Raw genomic sequence first — 21,156 nt, forward strand, 5'->3', positions numbered from 1 at the left:
ATTTGTGAAAACTAAGGGTGCAAGCCAGACGGGTTGGGTCGGGTTTATAGTCAACCCAGGCCCAAACCCTAACCGAGCCAATCCAAGCCCAGAATTTGATCACTCAAACCCGGCTCGGGTTGGTCAATGAATAACTCAAACCCGGTTCGAAGCTAATAAACCGTTGATTCAGGTTCGGACTAAGCCCGCCCAAGTTGCACCCCTGTCCAGACGATCAACCACAAAAATTTTTTCTACCCCATTATAAATGACAATTAGTTTTCACACGTTAAAAAGAAAAATAACGTCCACGGACCTACTCTCAACCTCAAACACGTCAGTTGTCAAACGTGCGAACCATGTGTACGTGACGTGCCATGCAATGATTGGTCCTATATCTTACAGGAACCGTAGAGGATTCGTAGTAGTGTTCTGTCATCTGTGCAAGCTTCAATAAACAACCGAAGAAGGTCTGGCAGAGACTCCGTTTTCCCAAAAAGGTAAGAGAGAAGCGAATATGCCGATTTCAGCTCTCCGTCTCCCATTCCTCCGCCTCCTCTTACTCGTATGCGTCGGCGCTACCGTCACCACCCTCGTCAGCGGAACCGACCACATCGTCGGAGCCAACCGCGGCTGGAACCCTGGATTCAACTATACACTCTGGGCCAACAACCACACCTTCTACGTCGGCGACCTCATCTGTAAGTGCCTCCCCCCCCCCTCGCAATCCCTGATAAAACCCCACCTTCAGATCTCACATTCTGGTTCTCTTCTTTTATATCACAACAGCTTTTAGGTACCAGAAGAACCAGTACAATGTGTTCGAAGTGAACCAGACGGATTACGACAACTGCACCACTTACGGAGCTGTCGGGAACTGGAGCAGCGGCAAGGACTTCATCCCGCTTGACAAGGCGAAACGTTATTACTTCATCTGCCCCAACGGTTGCTATAACGGCATGAAGGTCTCCGTCCTCGTTCATCCTCTCCCGTCGTCGCCGACAGCTGCCGTTTCTTCTAACCATTCATCATCCCATGACAGCTCCAGCCAAGATGTCTTCCGGCCGGGATTGTCGATTCTGGGGGCTCTTCTGGTTTCGCTTGCCTCCATCTGGGTCTGAATCTAGCTGGGTCCAGCTGGTTTAACTTCATTTTGATGTTATTGTTGTTATTGATTCGAATTGATGTAATGCAACATTAAATTGTAACGCTTTTACACATTATTAGTTTCAGTTCTTCCCCAATTTTTTCTGTTTGAGGAGCTTCCGAGCAAAGACGGACTTCTGTCTGTTCGCCGTTGTCTTGTACAGTGCGCTGATATGCAGCGCATATAAGCTGGCAAGGGGACAGTCCGTAAACTTGTCAGCCGTCGTACGCTTGGTGGGTCGGGCCCGCCCCACCGCTTAATAGTCAGTAGATTTGATCTTGGGCTGAAATTCAAACATTACGATATTTCAATAATTTGCTTGCTACGTCCCAATTCCTAATTTGGGTTTGGGTTGCTTGGTAGCCCAACTACGGCCCATGTCACTAGAAGAAAAAAAAAAAAAAAAAACAGAAAGGAAAAGAAAAGATTTATTTGATCGAATGAACCGGACCGGAAGCTATCTCCGTTGTTGAGTGGTGGCAGGGTCGACCTTCCCGGCGGCGACCTTGGCCACATCGACGGCGGAGGCTTCAGGCTTCTTTTTAGCATACAAGGTGAAGTAAGTGACGGCAGCCACTAAAACCAATCCCCCGGCAGCCATGGTCGTCGGAGAGAAGGGTAAAGCGCGCCGTGGGTGAGCCCACGCCTTCTGCTTGCAGACCGAACGGCCTTTTAGACGCCTCCGCCCCGGCAGCCTTCACGTCCTCCTGTCTCATCTTCTGTGCTTCCGCCATTTTTCTCCGGTCTTCGTCCTACTGCTCTCTCTCTCTCTCTCTCTCTCGCCGTTGTCGCTTTGTAGTAGAGCGAACTGCGAAGAGAAACGTGGACGAAAGAGCCAGAGGAAGAAAGAAATAGATCGGAGAGGGAAAGGGGTTAATGGCCACGTTTGAGCCATGCGTCTGCAAATTGCAACTGAGATGCTAAGATACGTGGCAGTTGATTAATCATGATGACGACAAGTGTTTATATCAACGTACAGGGAATGTAAGGGCAACAAGTGGGTCCCTTTACGACAGGATTCAATGCGGCGAATCATGGCTGTAGCGTAGGAGATCGGATTTCATGGGTGTGTGCACTTCCAATGTGCGGAGAAAATTAAAAGGTAATTTTTTTCCGCTAGTTTTTCATAATATAATTTTTGAAACAAAAAAAAAGAAGGAAAAGTTGGCAAAAACCCAATTCAAAAGGATGAATCTCACCGGAAAGACATTGATAGGGCGGATTTGGCCCTCCAATGATATAGTGACACTTGGCCTCTCAAAATAATTGGATGATATCCGGAATCACTTAGGCAACAACTTAGCCAAGATGATGGTGTCCCGAATTGGCGACCAGGCACAGGCGCTGACCTGCCTACTTGGCACATGCGCTGACCTTGCACATGCGCCAACCTGGCGACCTGGCACAGGAGCCGAACTGGCAACTTAATTAGTAGGATAACAACATAGCCTGACACGTCAAGTGCGCAACAGGTCGAGCTCGGATAACCAGACCACCATGGAACAGGACCACCTCGGTCCCAAGGCACTTCGGCATTCATATCAGGTCGGATCTAAAGAGCACGAGCTCAGGCAATGCTAATCGACCACCGCATGGCAACCCTGGGGATCTCGTCACTGTACTCCGCGTCTTACGGGATCATACCTTGTAATGACTAATACTATCGCCCCACTCCCCGATTCAGGCGGAAATGGTTAGCCTTACCGGTTGGTAGCATTATCCCCAACTAACACGGAAACAGATCCTATCGCAGCGAGAATTCTGGAACTACTCCACCGAACCCGCAAGGACTCCAGTATATAAAGGCTTCACCCCCCGGGGTGAAAAAAGAAAAAAAAAAAAAAAGAGACGCGTAATCTCTGCTCTCTAGCTCTCTCACAATCTAATATCATTCTCAGCTCGCAACCAAGTGCTAACTTAAGAGCTAAAGTGCCGAACTAGCAAAGACTTCGGCACCACATAAGACCCAATCGCCTCTTCAGCATGGGCCAAATAGATCAAGGAGAGTGGACTACGAGTCACTCCCAGAGCCTAAGGGCTAAAGTGTCGAACTGGCAAAGACTTCGGCACCACATAAGACCCAGCCTCTTCGGCATGGGCAAGATCAAAGAGAGTAGACTACGAGTCGCTCCTAGAGCCTAAGGGCCAAAATACCGAACTAGCGAGGACCTCCTCACCGCATAAGACCCAGTCGCCTCTTTAGCATGGGCAAAATCAAGGAGCGAACTGCGAGTCGCTTCCAGAGCCGAAGGAATTGAATCGACGCTTATGAGCTCATCGAATTAGTCATTTCAAGCCAAAAGGAGCAATCTACTCCCTTCATCGAGTTATTTTCAGCTCAGGAGTGGGGGGGCAAATGGTGAGGGCAGATTTGACCCTCCAATGATATCGTGACACGTGGTGTCTCAGAACAACTGGGTGACACCCCGAACCACTTAGGCAACAACTTAAACAAGATGATGGTGTCCCGAACTGGCGACCTGGCACATGCGCCGACCTAGCGACCTGGCACAGGCGCTGACCTGGCGGCTTGGAATAGGCACCGACCTGGCGACTTGTTACATGCGCTGACCTAGCGACCTGGCACAGGTGCCGAACTGGCGACCTGGCACAGGTGCCGAACTAGCGACCTAGCACAGGCGCCGACCTGGCAACTTAACTAGTAGGATAACAACTCAGCCTGACACGCTAAGTCCGCAACGGATCGAGCTCGGATAACCAGACCACCTCGGAACAAGACCACCTCGAGACAAGTCCAACTTGGACAATTCTACCTCGGGACGAGTATACCTCGGTGCAAGGTTACATCAGGACCACCTTGGTCCCAAGGCACTTTGGCATTCATATCAAGTCGGATCTAAAGAGCACGAGCTCAGGCAATGCTGACCGACCACCGCATGGCAACCCCAGGGATCTCGTCACCGTACCCTGCGTCTTACGGGATCATACCTTGTAACGGCTAATATTATCTCCCCACTCCCCGATTCAGGCGGAAAAGGTCAGCCTTACCGGTTGGTAACATTATCCCCAACTAACACGGAAATGGATCCTGTCGCAGCGAGAATTCCGGAACTACTCCATCGAACCCGCAAGGACTCCAGTATATAAAGGCTTCACCCCCCGGGGGTGAAAAAAGAAAAATAAGAGATGCGTAATCTCTACTCTCCAGCTTTCTCACAATCTAATATCATTCTCAGCTCGCAACCAAGTGCTAACTTAAGCATCGAAGAAACCCACCGGATAAACAACCTCGGGTTCTCTGATTCGTCCCTTGCGGGTTCATCGAGCCCGTCGTTACTGGTAGACAGTCCTGCAGGGAGCAGCCGGAAGAAATTATTTTGTTTCTTCATTTCTTCTTTGCGTGCCATTAATGCAGACCCTCTCATTTTTGTTTTCCCCTCCCCACTCTCACATTCCTCGCCTCTAGTTCTCAAATCCAACAAGATACAGAATATTGGGAACATTAGTTTTGTGACCGACCTCATTCTAACTTAACGAATCTTTCCTAGACAAATCCCAATCTCAGATCAGCAGAAATCTACTTTGGATCATTAAGCTAGACAAAAATTCAAGGTTCCAGAATTGATCACTGAAAATGGGTTGCTTGCAAATTATAAATCATAGAATATCGGTAGACTTTTCAAGCTCTACTTATATATTTAAAAAATTAATTTATTGTAAATGGTTTTATCCCTTGTCGAAGCTTAAAAACGAAAGAATTTCCTGCAATCGTTAATGGCATTTGTAGGGTTTTCTTCAAAAAATTTTAGTTTAAAAAATTGTATGTAAAAACGTACCGTTTAGTTTTCTATACATGCGACAGGGGTTCCACATGTGAACTATGATGTGTTTGATTTTGATTGGAAGTACACCCCTGCACATACCTATCCGACTGCAGAAAATCCGGCCTCGTAGCATAGTTTGGAGCTTCACTAGGCCGAGTTCACATCAGCCCCAGGGGCGCCCCACAACGTCTCACAACTAACGTTCAAAGTATATATGTCTCGATCCATATTGATCGATACGTATCATACCGGTGGCTTTTTGATACGTTCCTACAGGGGGTGTATTGGAGTTCTGACTGATACAGGGAGTGGAGGAGTCCTAAACTAGCCCATTGATCTGATTTTGAAAAAAATAAAAAAACAAAAAGAAAAACGTTATCGATATCATCCGATATGCCTCTACTGGCATATAGGACGTATCGATATTTTGAACCTTAATTGTACAGAATAGGCTCAAATTCTACTTTGGGCCCAGAATAGATCTCAGTGCCGACTTACCCATTACTCGAAATCTTTATTGGAGTTAGGAATACCAAACAATGTGGCCGACCAAAGTTTACTTCACACATACAGACCTAATTGCTACTTTGCTGGTAGGCTCTGTTTGTGTGTAAATGTGAATCAGATGCAAAATTTGCATCTGTTTCAATTCCGCATTCATTTGTTGATCATGACTTTTTCCTACTACTTGCTATTACGTTCTGTTTCTTTGTTTGTACATGAGAGGTTACGATGCGGGGTAAAAGAGTTAATTTAACCAATATGTTTAGTCAAAAAGACAAATAGATAAAGGCTTCATGAGGAAGAAGCTCCAACAATTTGTTACAATAACTAAGCCTTTCTCTAAAATTTGTATATTTGTTGTTAGACAGTGTATGCCCTTAGATCCAATTAGATTGATACACATATTCATTTATTGTAAAAGAATAAAAGTATATAATGATTCATGTTATATTTGGTGTATTTCTGTGTAATTACCTTTAAACTGGACACTTATGAGACTCGTGTTAGTTTACAATGTTCTCAACCATTAAATAGACTGAAGGAATTTTATCCTGTCAAAACTGACACTAATGTGTTGCTGAGTAAGTTAGGTTAGTTTGTCTCAGTTGCAAGGGTTAGACTCGAAGAACGTGTAGTGTGTATTTGTTTAAAACACTGAACCCAGACCATTTTCCAGTTATGCCCTAAACTTTGGAGACTCGTAGGAAAAGCTGAAAAGTTATACTTAACACCTTCATTCATAAGGCAGCCTCACTTACGGCAATGTGTTCGGCTTGGGTTGTGGACTATTAATTTGCTACTTAGGACCCCTATTTGCTGACATTCAAGAAACAACACACGATCCTATCATGAAAAGATGCCCAGATGTAGACTTTCTATCATCTGGATCCGACTGGAAATCGGCATCAGTATACCCCTGGATCTGTAGTGAGCTACTATTGAATACCAGACAAAACTCTTTTGTCCTTCGAAGGTACTTAAGTATGCATTTCACAGCAGTCCAGTGGTCCTGCCCTGGGTTGGCATGAAATCTGCTTACCACACTCACTGCCTGAGCAATGTCAGGACGAGTACACAGCATGGCATACATGATGCTCCCTACGGCTGAGGCATAGGGAACGTCCTTCATGGGCCCATTAAGAGCCTATATTAATGGACTCAGGGGTTCACTGTGCTTGACAGTGAATTCGGCTAGGCTTTTTCTCAGAAGCTGGACCGAACCCATATAGGCTTCTGTGAAGTCATTGTTGGAGTCATATGCCATATAAAGAGAACCAAATTGGTCAACAACTAAAAGGGGACGTGAGCCACTTGCTTAATGGGCCTAAAGCCCATAATTAATTGGATTAATTAAGAAGTCAAGCAGTCATGTAACTTAGGCAAATATGGGTTTGGATCAGCCTTTAGGATAAGAGAATAAGTCTTATCCACTTAAAGAGTCCAAATCCAAATAAAGATTTGGATTAGGAAGCTCCTATTTGGATTAGGAGAGCTGATCTTTAAGGCTTATAAATAGAGGAGGGCGAACTGCTCCAGATAACACTGCTCTCAGCTCTTTCTCTCTCTCTCTCCTTCTACTTTTGCCACCATACAAACCTAGTTTGTTCTCTAGTTCTTGGACTAATAGATATCAGTTCTCACTTCTGATTTTGCAAGAAAAATTAGAATAATTTCGTGCTCACCTTCCTTGCTCAATCCAAGTTGTTGGATTATAGTTCTTGCTAAAGGATTACGTTGCTGAACCGGCTTCAACCTAAGTTGCGCATTCTTTAGTGGAAGCTAGTTTTGATACCCTCTTTGGGAGTGAACATCCACTTTGGGAACTACATGCGTGGAATCCGTATCAGGTACTCTTCTCCTTTTCTTTTGGTTTCAGATCTGGTCCGGTTTCGGTGCAAAAACGATCATTAAAAAATACAATTTTCCTAAAACTGGGAATACAATTCCCGGAAGGGTAAAATAAATTTTTGAAATTTTGCCCTACCATCCAGCATGGTTCGGCCATCCATACGATGGATTTCCTTTTCCATTAGTAGCATTAAAGCTAAAGGTTCAATCTTGAACCAAAATTAAATCATATATGAAATTAAACCGAAATTGGTAGAACAGTTTTACTCGATATGCGTAGTTTGCAGTATACTAAGAAATCAATTCTCAATTTTTGGGCGATTTGATCTGAAATTATTTTTATTTTGTTCTGCAATAATTTTAGAATTGTTCTATTATTATTTCTTGAATTTTTGGACTGTTGGTGTGATGGAGATCAAATTCTTTATTGGCACCAAGATTTGTGCACCTTGCTATTTATTTATTTGATCATTGGTCTATAAATAATTTTTTTATTTTTAGACAAAATGTATTAGGATTTATTCTGATGTAATTAATAGAAAATTAGAGTTTTTCTATTTTTTTACATTGGAAGACTTGCTAGAGTGCGTGAAGGAGAAGAAGAAATTTTGTAAAAAAAATTATGCAATCTACAATTAATAGTTTCTTGCAGGTTTGTAGTTCGTCCGAATCAGATTCGGACCATCACACTTGCATCCCTAGATTGTTTATTTTGCTATAATTGATTGTCAATATTCAGCTGTTAATAATTTCATATCGAAATCTTGAGAATTGTAGCATGTTTTGGTTACCAAACCCTAGGCCGAATTGACCTAGTTTAGTCCAAACTAGTTGGACCGAACCCATGGTTCAATGGGGTCTGATCTCAGCCACATGGGTCATGTTTTAGGTGGCTCAAATTTGGTTATGGGCCAAGGTTTTGATGGCTCTTCACATGGTACAATTTAGCCCTCCCTTGTAAACCTAATTTTAAGTTAAAGCAGCATCAGCCCAACTACTATATGGGCCAAACTGCTCTTTGCATCTTAGCCCATATGCCTAGATGATATTATATGATAATTCATGGGCTGATTGTGTGTTAACTTAAATTTATTGGGGCTTTCAAGCTTTTAATTGATTGGATCAATTTGTGATTATGTGAATGCTTGTGATGTGCTGAATGTGATTCGTACATGGGCCATAAGTGCTTGGCCCATGTATAATCGTATATGGCTCTCTGTGAACACCATGGCTAAATGCACGTCATTTCCATGATGTCCACAAATCATTGGATAATCTCCCTTTTCAATGGGCCCCCAAGAGGAATCCGGCAAAACCCTAGCTCGCTTTGGGCTCATTTGAATCTGACTTTTTGAAAGTCAACCACTTTGGTATGACCTAAACCAAACCTAGGGACTGTTTTTGTTCCCTCCATATTAATATAAGTGCAAGTGATAGGGAATATCATATGATGAATTCTCTACAGGCCTTCCGTCATTAGCATGAAGGCGGGTTGAATTGGTGGATGGAGATGCACCATAAAATTGGGCTATCCATTTGCTGGCCCAATTGGTTGGATTGCTTTATAAGATGATAGGGGCATCATAGACCGATGTGGGAGAGGCTTATCCTAAAATGGAAGACTCTTTCATGGTACTTTGGGGCCTACGATATGATGGGTCAGCACTTACCAAACAAGGTTTAACCTAAAATGACAATGAACCTTGTCTAATAGAGGCTAAAGGGAAAATTCATAGGATAGGTGGATATGATCATTCACAGAAAGTGGTGGGGTTTTGTATCTGAAACACTTGGCTCCATGCACCTATGTGATTTCCCACATTTCCAGAGACATGCACTATGTCTCCATCACTGAGATAGGAGGGAAATCTCAAAGATGGACAAATGGAGATGGAGCATAGATAAAAGACCATTCTATGTAAGATAACATGAATCAACTTTAGGTCGTGGACTAATATATGTCGCCTTTTATAAAAAATGGCAAATGGACAATTTGCCAAATTGTTGGATGATAACAAACTTAAGGGACCCAACTATGTTGACTGGTACCGTAACCTTAATCTGGTTTTGACATCCGAGAAATTGGACAAGGTTGCCAAGAACCTTGCTCCGGAACGTCCAGGTGATAGGGCTTCTGAAGCACGTAGGATGGAATATCAGGAATGGGAGGAGAAAAATTCTCTAGCCGGATGTTACATCATAGCATCTTTAGATAATACTATCCAGGGGCAATTCGATAAGATTAAAGTCTGTAAAGACATCCAGGATAGTCTAAAGACTATGTATGAAGAGCAGAATTGTTCTATCCGTCAAGCGGTCCTCAAGTTGTTGATGACCACACAGATGACTGAGAGCCAACAGGTTCATGACCACACCATGAAAATGATGGGGTATATTAACAAATCGGAGGCTCTTGGATTTCAGCTCGATGATGATATGAAAACTGATGCCATCTTAAACTCTCTGCCTCCCTCCTTCAATCAGCTTGTCATGATTTATAACATGAAAAAGCTAAAGATTGGCCTTCAGGAATTCAACAATATGTTGCAAAGGATCGAAGAACTGATTGAGAAGGACAAATCAATAGTCATGCTTGTTGAAGGTGGCAAATCAAAAAAAAAAAAAAGAGGAATGGCAAGAAGAGGACTTAAAAAGCAGATAAGCCAAAAAGGCAGAATAAAGATAAAGCATCGGATGCATGTCACTTCTGGAAACAGACCGAACACTGGAAAAGAAACTATCCTCAATATCTGGAATCCATGAATAAAGAAGGTAATTTTGAATCTCTTGTCAAAGAGACCAATATGTTGGTCACTTCTACATCCTGGTGTATTGACCCTGAACACATTGCAGGGTTCAAAGAAAGCAGAAGGCTAAGTGACAATGAGGTGATCCTTTACTTGGGGACTTCTGCAATTGTTGCAACTACAACCATAGGAACTGTAGATTTAGTTTTCAGAGAAGGCATTGTGAGACTCAAAGATTGTCTTTATGTACCCTCACTAAGAAGATATTTGATTTCAGTTTCAAAACTTTGCAAGGATGGTTATTCTACTCTATTTAGTGATACGATTATTATTAAATTGAATAACAAATCCCTTACTTACGGAGAACTTGAGAATAATTTCTATGCCCTCTATCTTTCTTTGGAAACAAACATAACCAAAATTACGTCGAAAATTATCCCCAAGAAAAGAAACATGTGATACGGTTAATTCCACGTGCCTGTGGCATTACTGATTTGGAAATATTAATATAGATTGTATTACAAGATTGGTAAAGGATGGTCCTTTGGATTTTCTATCTGTAAAAGATCTTCCAACATTTGTGACCTTGCTTGTAGGGTAAGATAACAAAATGGCCATTTGCGGGAAAGTGAATGATACTTTGGAGGTCAAAACTTGGGTATGTTGGAGTAGTCCTTTGTCAGACAAAGTGAATGATCGAAACTACACTCTTTCTAATGGAAACCAAAACTATCGACAGTTGATTTCAAACTTGTTTGAGATTTGTTTTTGCAAAACATATTTATATGATAATATATATATGTTTTAAAGGAGAATGTTTGCAAAAGGTTTAAATTCCCAGGACCCATCCAAGCAGAGAGTACACCTTGCTGTCGAGCAATGGTTGATCATTAAGGGTTGAGAGGTTAAGTGTAAGAGACCATTTAAGGTTGTTTTACCTAATGGGTTAATCTCACTCTCACTTAAGACCATCGTCATTGGGCCTTCATAGGATGGCTAGACTCAAAGACCACATTTAGTGTAGATATTGGGCCCATTAAGAGCCCATACTGATTTACTCAGGGGTTCAATGTGCTTGACAATGAATTCGGCCAGGTTTTTTCTTAGAAGTTGGGTTGAACCCATATGGGCTTATGTGAGGTCATTGATGGGGTCTCACACCATACAAAGAGAGCCAAATTGGCCAGCAACTAAAAAGGGACGTGAGCCACTTGCTTAATGTTGCTTAATGGGCCTAAAGCCCATAATTAATTGGATTAATTAAGAAGTCACAAGACAACAGGCAAATATGGGTTTGGATAAGTGTTTGGATCAGCCTTTAAGATAAGGGGACAAGTCTTCTCCACTTAAAGAGTCCAAATTCAAATAAATATTTGAATTAGGAAGCTCCTAATTAGATTAAGAGAACTGATCTTTAAGGCTTATAAATAGAGGAGGGCAAACTGCTCCAAATAACACTACTCTTAGCTTTCTCTTTCTCCTTCTTCTCTTACTGCCATACAAACCCATATTGTTCTCTAATTCTTGGACTGATAGAGATCAATTATCACTTCTGATTTTGCAAGAAAAATCAGAATAATTTCGTGCCCACTTTTCTTGCTCAATCCAAGTTGTTGGATTACAATCATTGCTGAAGGACCGCGTTGCTGAAATGGCTTCAACCTAAGTGACACCATCTTCAGTGGAAGCTGGTTTTGGTACCGTCTTTGGGCGTGATCATCCACTTTAGGAACTACACGTGTGGAATCCGTATTAGGTATTCTTCTCCCTTTCTTTTGGTTTTAGATCTAGTCCGATTTTGTTGCAAGAACGATAATTGAAGAATACAGTTTTTCTAAAACTGGGAATACAATTCCCGGAAGGGTAAAATAATTTTTTGAAATTTCGCCCTATCATCCAACATATGGATGTTGGTCATCCATATGTTGGATTTCCCCTTCTTTTAGTACCACCCACCCATATGATGAATTTTCCCTTCCATCAGTCCAAGCCTAGATGAAGAAGAGTTGTGTAGGATTGGCAGCGGGTAGTATTAGAACTTTTGCTACCCTTATCATATGGTCATTGATCCTGATGACCGGTTCTAAAGAAGCGTTATTTTTTTCTAGTTGAAATAACTCTTATATACTATGTGACGAAACATATTTCTCATGAATATAATTTGTATTGATCAATCCAAAACATTTCTAGTAGAAACGGTAATAGTGTCAAAGATAACCAAAATGAGAACCGAATCAAAAGTTACACTCAAGCCTATTTGCCCCAAAGATTTGCACCTCAAACAAACTGCATGAGCCTAGTAAATCTTTGCAGAGGAAGCAACAGGACATGTTTTAAGCTTTGTTTTCAATTTATTCACTTCCACAAGAGAAATAATTTACAAAACAACTGTGGAAGTGAGGAAAAGGAAGCGAACTGAGAAGTGGGTCTCTTGTGTCTGGACCTCAGTCATGGCTCCCAGTTCCATATGGAAGCTTTACACTTCAAAACCAGTCCGAGCACCATGAGAAGCACCAAGATCCCACATGAAGACCCACCAACTCTGTGTATCCAGTAGGGGTCGAACCTCGTAAAGCTCCGGTCTAAGAAGCGAGACAAGTTGATGGCAACGATGAGGACCACAAGCAACAGAGGTAGCCAAGAAGCAAGGCTGATGGGCTGCTCGTCGGGATCCGGCTCGGTCGATGGCTTCCGGTCGATATACAACGGCGAGACGATAGCAAGAAGGGTCAAGCCTATGGCCACCAGTCTCTCGTTAGAGGAAGCACTTCCGGTGCCACCCATGTAGACGAAAACTGCAGTGAAATCCATGAGAGAAAGGGAGAGCTTTAAAGCTGTCTGTGTTGGCATACATTTAATATGGTTCAATTAATGCCAGAACCCTTCCAGAAGAGAAAGATTATATTCTCAGGAACATATAGCAGGCAGGTTGGGCTTATTCATGAAGCTTGGGATATATTGCGATGGATGGATGTGGAAATGAAGGTAGTGGAAAAGAAGATTCCGCTTGCTCCATTGACAAGAAAGTCAAGAACATAGAAGTACGTCTATGTGTTTATCAGTTGGAATCCGATTCTCATTAGAAGCTGTATTTGGATTGGTGAACACTAAAAAAAGAATTTTTTTTTTATGGCAGAAGGCAATTAAAACTTAAAAAAGGCTACTAAACTAGCCTGCTTTCAGTGTGAATGGGAAGAAGAATTCCATTAAATCTTGTACAACTGGCACTGTTTATGAGATCTTATAGATGGTTTAATTAATACGCCCAGTTGAATTCAGGGTGTAAAAATTGGATTGGGTTGGTTGTGCCAGGTTGAAGATCGGGTCAGGGTTGGGGAGAAAAATATATAAGTTGGATTTAATTTTGGATTGGACTAAGGCCATATTTGGGAGTGCTTATATTAAAAAAATGTGTTTAAAAATAAGTACTTATTCGAATAAGCACTTATTTGTATTTGGCACCCAACTTTTTCAAACTTATTTTATATTGGGTGTTTGGTGGTCTTTTTCTCCAATAAGTACTTCAATAAACAATTGTGAATCTTTTGTCCTTCATTTTCTTTCAAATTTTCAATATATCCAATCTAAAGTGAATGAATAAAAGTACTTTAATAGAAGTGCTTTTATCTAAGCACTTTTAGTACTTTTACAAAAGTGTTTTCATGAAAGTACTTTGATAAAAGCACTTCTGTAAAATATTTTTATAAAAGTGCTTTTGTAGGAGTGCTTTCATAAAAGTGTTTTTGTAAAAATACTTTTATAAAAGTACTTTTATATAAGTGCTTTCATAAAAGTGCTTTTATAAAAATACGTTCGTAAAAGTACTTTTATAAAAGTGCATTCATAAAGTACTTTTATAAAAGTGCTTTCATAAAAGTACTTTTATAAGAGTGTTTTTCTAAAAGTATTTTTATAAGAATACTTTTATAAAAGAGTACTTTCGTGTAAAAGTACTTTCATAAAAGTGTTTTTGTAAAAATACTTTACTTTCATAATAAAAGTGCCTTTGTAAAGTTGTTTTTGTAAAAATACTTGACTTTCATAATAAAAGTGCCTTTGTAAAGTTGTTTTTGTAAAAGGGTTATTATTGGTAATCTAAAAATTCACTGGGGACAATTATGGGAGAAAAAAAATTGAATAAGTGCTTAGTATATGACACTTCAAAAAAAGCTGAAAATTTAGACTTAAAATATTTTTAAGATAATCATTTATTTCAGACTTATTCTCCAAACACTAATAAGTGTTTAATGGTGTGGTCCCTGCCCAAATATGACTTAAGGTTGAGCGTTGGATAGCACGAACCTGACATACATACATATATGTGAATATCATATGCATATGAATGCATACAACATTGTGTACATTCTATAAAAAAAAAAAATTAGACCAACTGGATTCCAGCCCAACCCGAAAAAAGTCGGGTTGGATCAGAGATTTTTTTTTTTTTTTTTCAATTTGCATATGCCTCAAGGCCCTCAACATGCAAGAATTTATAGAGGGGCATTTTTAAAACTTGTTTTGGTTAGATTCAAGTTTTCGAACTAAAAATTTGATTATTTAACCTGTAATAATCAAAGTACTGCACTATATATATGATATATCGATACCACGCAAAGAATTGAACTTTTGCCATGAGATTGAGAATTTTCCTAGGATGCTACACAATTATTTGACAGATTATCAATTGTAGCATTGATGTTGCCTTTGAATCAGAGGGGGTTGATAGGGCTTTAACCCCAACAAGGCAACAAGCAGGGTCAGGTGTTATATGCTAGATCTAATCTGTGGATTAAGGATGGGCCTATTAGCATACAACAAGGAGAGTTTGTCTTTCCGGATTTGAACCTCACCTCCTCAAAGGATGCTTGTGACCAACTGGATATCAAGTGTATTAGCGACCAGATTTCAAATTGTCAATTCCAACAGGGGTTTCATGGGGCTACACAACAGGGGTTAACTCATCCCAAACCTTAGCGGCAAAGGAATTCAATCCCATATCTCCACTACAATCAGCCAGAGAACCTATCAGTTGATAATATCTAGGTTTTGTTATTTAGCTGTCACCATTAATAGGACTGTAAGTCACGAATTTCAATTTAACAAATTCCCCATCCCATACAATTCAGAATTCAGGTTGCACCCCTAACCATAGAGCAGAGATATTGACAAAGCACTGATTTCTAGCCTTCCACTTCTGCATTTTATCGGAATTGGAATTGATGCAGGCAGAAATGACATTCAAATCCAAATTCTTTCCCGATGGTTTTGATATAGGAAAGTCTCAACCTCTCTCATTTTATGGGAGCTGAGATCATCAAGTGGCCCACATACCAATTCAAGGGGAAAGTGAGTTGCGTTGTCACAATTCATTCTCAAATTTATATTGTTTTTCACATACTACCATTTCCAATATTCTTAATCTATCATTAACCTGGCCAAAATACCAGTTTGGGTCAACCTCCAAATCACTATTTTACAAAAAAATTCATTGACCATGAACCTATGTGGTTGAAATGTTGACACATCTGATCCGTTCAGCAGGTTATCAAGTTATTATTTTATTTCCTTTGAACTTTTTATAGTAATCACATCACAGGTTGATCCATTGATCCAAATGATTGAACTGCTGATCCATTGACCCACAGAGGAATGTTTCAATCTCTGAATCAGTTTTTGTATTTTTCTTTTGCTTTTTGTGCTTTGGGTTGGACTAGAGGCTAGAGGGTGAAGTTTTGTGTTTTCTTATTGGGTTTTGGGGCATGGCAGGCTAAGGCTATATATGTCCTTTCAATTCCTATAATTTTCTTCCTCCATTTTATTTTGATAATGGTTAATGAAATTTAGGGTGATCGGTCCCTCCACGTAAACAAACTTGGGGGACTCTACTATATACTTGCCTTGGCTTTACCTCCAAACTATAGAAGTTAAACCGAAATATTTTTTAAATCCTTTTATTTTTATGTATACATGTCCATCCCATGTGCCCTTCCACTAGAGCAAAAATGTACTAGGGATGCAAGTCAAATTGCAGAAGAACTTCAATTACATTTGGCTGAGATTGGAGTTCGGGTGCATTGAAAATTCAACAAATTCTCGACCCAATCAGACCCAAGTTACACACTTATACCCCCTAATATATCTGTACCCAACCGAACCTGAAGCCATCAAATTGGATTAGGGTTAGGATTGGAGTTCAACAAATTGGGTTGGTTAATTTAGGGCTGGCCTTAACTGACCTGAATTGTGCTCCTAAATAATAAGACGTTAGGCTGTGCTTGGTTGCAGTGCAAATGTGTTTGCACTAGTACAAATGCATAGGAATGCAAATGAAAAAAAAATGCAAGTTCTCGTTTAATTTTGTTTTAGGTTTTATTTTATTCTTCTTTATGCCTTAATTTACTTTATTTGTACTGCAATCAAATAAAATAAGCTAAAATTTGAAATAAAAATAGGCTAAAATTTACACTCGAATCATTTGCACTGTCATAATTTTGCATCAGTGCAATTTTTTTTGCATTGCAACCAAATGCAGCCTTAGGAATTCAAGTAAATAATTTTTTTTTTTTGGTTGAAAAATAAAGAGAACATGCAACTATATATTTTCTTCTTATAAACATTGTAGAACCGTGTGAGCCATCAGCCAAGGGAGTTATGTTTTAAGCTAGTGGTGTAGGTTAGATGGGGTTGGACAGATTGGTCAGTCAGTATACACTGAAATTTGACATGCATATCTATATGTATTTATGTATTTATGTATGTATGTATGTATGTATGTATGTATGTATGTATGTATGTATGTATGTATGTATGTATGTATGTATACATGTTTATAGTTAGGCCAGCCTCACAATGGACTATGAATGGGATAAGATCAGGATAGGCTTGGGCTACCTATGGGTTAAGACTGGGTCAAAACTTGAAAAATAAAAAGCTAAAGTTTGGGCTCAGGCCCAGCCCAAGGACCATTAATCGAAGCCCAGTCAACATAAAATCGTGACTTGGGTCGGCCTGAGATTTTTTTTAGTTACCCTTTACAGCTACATAAGCTAATATATGAGAAGATGAGTTAGCTGTTTTATTTACTTGAGAGTAAGAAACAAAAGAAAAGGATGACAGTAGTCTATTAATGCGGGTCCAGAGTGTAGCTGCAATATCTAATACACGTAGACTTTATATTGCTACAAAAAAGAGAACGTTAACTAGTTGTAAGGAGTCTGAAACCATAATGAAGCATTGTAAGTCAACAATTCAGAGCTGCTTCCAGTCCACTGACTAAGGAGTGCACTTCAGCGTCATAGCCATTGATGGCCCAACATTGTCTTCCCTGTGCCGATATAATGTCTTCAGTGGATCCTTGGATGATGAAACCTCTTTTCACATATCTTTGTGTTAACATCATATTAACCACCGATGAATAATTGAGATATTGAGCCTGTAGTAAAGGTTTTGTTTAGGGGAATTGAGATATTGAGCGTGTAGTAAAGGTTTGGTTTTGAGGGAGATTGTTATTGGTTGTTGGTAAGGGTGTCAATTGGATTGGATTTGGTCTAATCCTATTCAGTCTAATGTGATTCCATTATAAATGGATCAGGTCAAATTCAATGTAATGAATATTTTAAACCATTTTAGATCGGTCTAATTCAATCTATTCAAATTCATTTTGATTTAAATTGATTTCAACTCAAACCTGATCTATTAACACCTATATTCTTATCTTATATCAATGGATTAGATATTGGCTTAATCCAATCCAACTCAATCCGATATAAATTTATTACAAATGGAACATGTCCAATCCAATCTAATAAATATTTTGAACCGGATTAATCTAATCTAATATATATTGTTGGTCCGTCCAATCCATCTAAATTGATTTTGGACTGGACGGAGTCCAATCCAAAACCGGTCCATTGACACCCTTAGTTGTTGGGTGTTTTTGGGCCAGCTCCTGTTGCTATGGTTTGGCCTTGACTATAACACCAATAGGGGAATGCCAGAGCTCTTCAAAGATAGCTTTATTTCGAGCTTCCCAGATAAGATAAAGGACGATAATACATGCTTTGGCAAAAAAATTCTTGAATCTCTTGAAAAGTCCATACTTGATGTTTGTAGCCAGTTCTAAAGAGTAGAGTGGGGTGTTTGTTGTCTCACTTGTTACGGTCTAATACCTATTTAAACTTCGCACCATACCGCTCTAGAAAACGGACAAGTGAAGAAGAGATGCTTGGCTGACTGCTTCAGGGTTTCATGGTTTGCTTACAAAATAATGCAAAGTCCTCATACTTCAACCATATGGTACACTTATCTTTTGTAAGAAAACCATCACAAAGGAGTTTTCAAACTAAGAGGATACAATGATATGGCACTTTGAGCTTTCAAAGATTGGGCATTTGAATTGTAAAGCAGAAGTAGATGGGTTTGAGGACAAGAAGGATTTATAAGTTGATCTTATGGTGTTTTCACCATTGTTATTTCTCTTCTAAATTAATTTGTTTGATTCTGAGTGCAGGTTCAATGAGAGTGGTAATTTTATAGGTAACAATACCAACTACGCCTATAACAAGTGGTGATCTATGTTATTGTGTCCCTAAGATGACCTGCATAATAAGCTATCTATATATAATTGGGGAAGCTGAAGGCAAGAGTTGAGGTATGCAACTTAATATAAAGGGGACCCATGGATCATTCAAAGCAGAAATGGATGAACCATCTTTGATTACCTAGAGGTGTGTGTTGGGATCGATGGACTTATCCAAGGGTAGGGGAGTAAATGGATTGAACTCGAATTGAATCAAGTAATATCCACATTTGAATTCGATTAGAAAATTTGATATTCGAAGGATATTGAAAATTAATATTCAAATTCGAGTTTAACTAATTAATTATTTTAGATAATTAATATATATAATAAATATTTTATTTATATAAGATATATAAATATATAAATTATATAAAATATATAAATATTTTATATATTACAATCTAATGCTACTATGTCAAATATTGTCTTTTTGATACAGTTTGGAGTTTGAACCCCTAAAGACAGAAATAAAGATTTTAAGTTGCAAATTTGTACAATTTAAACCAATGTAATACAGCAGCTCGAATTGGAATGACCATTTCAATTCCAACGGTTTATTTGGTTGGAATAAGATTCCAATTCCCATGGTTTTTAAAATCGAATCGGAGATCGAATCGGTCATGAGTCCGGTTACCAGGTCGAACGGTCCGATCGTTCAAACCGAACGGTCGGCCCGTTCTGATAGAAAAATTAAAAACTAAATAAATAAATAAAAAACAAGTCTGAACTTACTCTGTTCAGACTTCAGATACCACACCAGAGGCCAGGAAGGATGGCGTCCACTACTGCCATCAACTCCCCATTTTCCACCAACACCACCAATTGTGTTCGGAAAATCACCCATTTCCAACGCACTACCGTTAATAGCTTCATTGGCCTCCGGAAAACCACAAGAATCACCATCCCCTCTCCCTAACTAAATCTCTCTCATCCAAACCAAATCCCCGCAGATTCCATATCTTAGCTAGCAAATCCAGCCCCAAACTCTTCGGTCGCAACCTCAGAGTATCCGTTATCGGCAGTGGCCCAGCAGGCAGCTTGGCTTTAATGGCTGTTGTAGAGGTTTCCGCCGCCCAATACATGCTAGCCAGAGCAAGAGATGGTTGTCGGTGCAAGAAAGCCCCAATATTAAAAAAAAGGGGGAAGGGGAATGACTAATGCGCAGAGATTTGGGAGCAAGAGGTGGTTGTCAGTGCAAGAAAGCTTCAATATAAGCTGGCCGATGCAATCCTTCCACTATGTTCGCCGGTTGCCGCTGTAAATCTCGCTCGCCGGCGGTTGATTGTTCGGAAACGCAAGTGTGCTACTTGATGAAGCACAATCTAGCCGGTCTTAGCTGTCAATGATCTTGCCTCTGAACTGAGTAACAGGGACCTGAAACGGAAGGAGAAGAGAAGCTCCGGGGAGAACCTGGCGTAAAGGCTCCGAAGCTCAAGTTAGAATACTTCAAAGGCAAGATAAACCAGATAACGCAAAGTTAGCATACCTCATTCCTGGTGGGTAGGAGCCTTTTATAACCACCTCGCGCACTCACTTCCGGGCTTCCGTCAGATCGGGCATGATTACTTCTGAACTCCTGCCAGTTCGGATGTCATTTCCTCTGGCCGGACAGAACCGCCACTGTTCCTTTTGTCGGAGCCGTCTCTGCGGCTGATGACGACGGTTGCAGGTGGCGGTGGCAGGAAGCCGTTTGAAGTGCGGCTGTCAGGCGTCAGATCCCAAATCAATCAGGTGCATCGCCCTTGGATACGGACGTCCTTGGTGTCGGGTACGTTTGGTCAGCCTGGTGTTTCGGAAGCGAAGTGTTGGAGTGGCGAGCGAGGTGTCTTGAGTTCGGTTTGGAGCGTCCACAGCTACCTTGGGCCAGCTCGGGTCAGCTTTGTAAGGCTTGGGGCCCAGTACAGTTCGTGCTCCTTGCAGGGAACTCGGGTTCTCCGTAGGGAGCTCCGAGTTCTTAATAGGGAGCTCGGACTCTTGGTAGGGAGCTCGGGCTCCTGGCGGGGAGCTCGGACTCCCAGTAGGGAGCTCAGACTCGGTAGGGAGCTCGGGTTCTTCAGCGAGCTCAGACTCCTAGTAGGGAGTCCGAGCTCCCCGCCAAGAGCCCTACTAGGAGCTCGGGCTTTTAACAGGGAGCTCGGACACCCAATAGGGAGCTCGGGCTCCTGGCGGGGAGCTCAGGCCCTTGGTGGGGAGCTCGAGCTCCTAGTAGGGTGGTCTGGAGTTCGGGCTCAGTAGCGAGCTTGGACTTTGCTTTTGGTGCTTGCTTCGGGCGCTCTACTGTCCCGAGTTGCTTGTTTCTGCCACGTGTTGGGTAACTGCGAGGTCGGGCCAAATTTCCCTTCATCAATTGCCCCCCACTCCCTGCGACAAGGGTCTCGTCTTCGCGCGGGGAGTTTGCAAGGTAGCAGGAGGGTTTTGGTCCGTCCTGAGCGCGCATGCTCTAATTTTATTTTCAAAAAAGGGCGCGCGTTTGGGAGTCGTGACGGCAGTTGTTCGGGAGTTGCGCTGCGGACGCTTTTATTGCGAGGAGACGTGCGCCGACACCCCGCAGTTTCGAGAAGGTGC

The 21,156-nt window shown here is 41.0% G+C and overlaps 2 protein-coding genes and 1 long non-coding RNA gene across 3 annotated transcripts; 1 reads left to right on the forward strand and 2 right to left on the reverse strand.

The window, feature by feature from the left end:
* The first annotated feature begins 344 nt into the window (after nucleotides 1-344).
* LOC104603269 (mavicyanin-like) lies at nucleotides 345-1,223 on the forward strand. Its single transcript, XM_010267265.3, has 2 exons — nucleotides 345-680; nucleotides 769-1,223. The coding sequence occupies exons 1-2, from the start codon at nucleotides 497-499 to the stop codon at nucleotides 1,098-1,100; spliced, it is 516 nt and encodes a 171-aa protein (XP_010265567.1). The 5' UTR covers nucleotides 345-496; the 3' UTR covers nucleotides 1,101-1,223.
* Nucleotides 1,161-2,289, reverse strand: LOC148802078 (uncharacterized). Its single transcript, XR_016082021.1, has 2 exons — nucleotides 1,578-2,289; nucleotides 1,161-1,409 (listed from the first exon to the last, which is right to left on the reverse strand). It is a non-coding gene; the product is annotated as an uncharacterized LOC148802078 (long non-coding RNA).
* Nucleotides 2,290-12,339: 10,050 nt separating this feature from the next.
* LOC104603408 (uncharacterized) lies at nucleotides 12,340-13,251 on the reverse strand. Its single transcript, XM_010267432.2, has one exon. It carries the CDS (start codon nucleotides 12,858-12,860, stop codon nucleotides 12,459-12,461), a length of 402 nt encoding a protein of 133 aa, XP_010265734.1. The 5' UTR covers nucleotides 12,861-13,251; the 3' UTR covers nucleotides 12,340-12,458.
* Nucleotides 13,252-21,156: the final 7,905 nt, after the last annotated feature.

Source organism: Nelumbo nucifera, chromosome 2 (genome assembly GCF_055504915.1).
Source record: "Nelumbo nucifera cultivar China Antique chromosome 2, China Antique-T2T, whole genome shotgun sequence".
Taxonomy (NCBI): Eukaryota; Viridiplantae; Streptophyta; class Magnoliopsida; order Proteales; family Nelumbonaceae; genus Nelumbo; species Nelumbo nucifera.

Bases quoted from the DNA above. Each gene is read 5' to 3' on its own strand.
- LOC104603269 (XM_010267265.3), top strand. From the start codon at position 497: ATGCCGATTTCAGCTCTCCGTCTCCCATTCCTCCGCCTCCTCTTACTC. The intron at 681-768 runs GTAAGTGCCTCC...ATATCACAACAG, and splicing joins CTACGTCGGCGACCTCATCT to CTTTTAGGTACCAGAAGAAC.
- LOC104603408 (XM_010267432.2), bottom strand. From the start codon at position 12,860: ATGCCAACACAGACAGCTTTAAAGCTCTCCCTTTCTCTCATGGATTTC.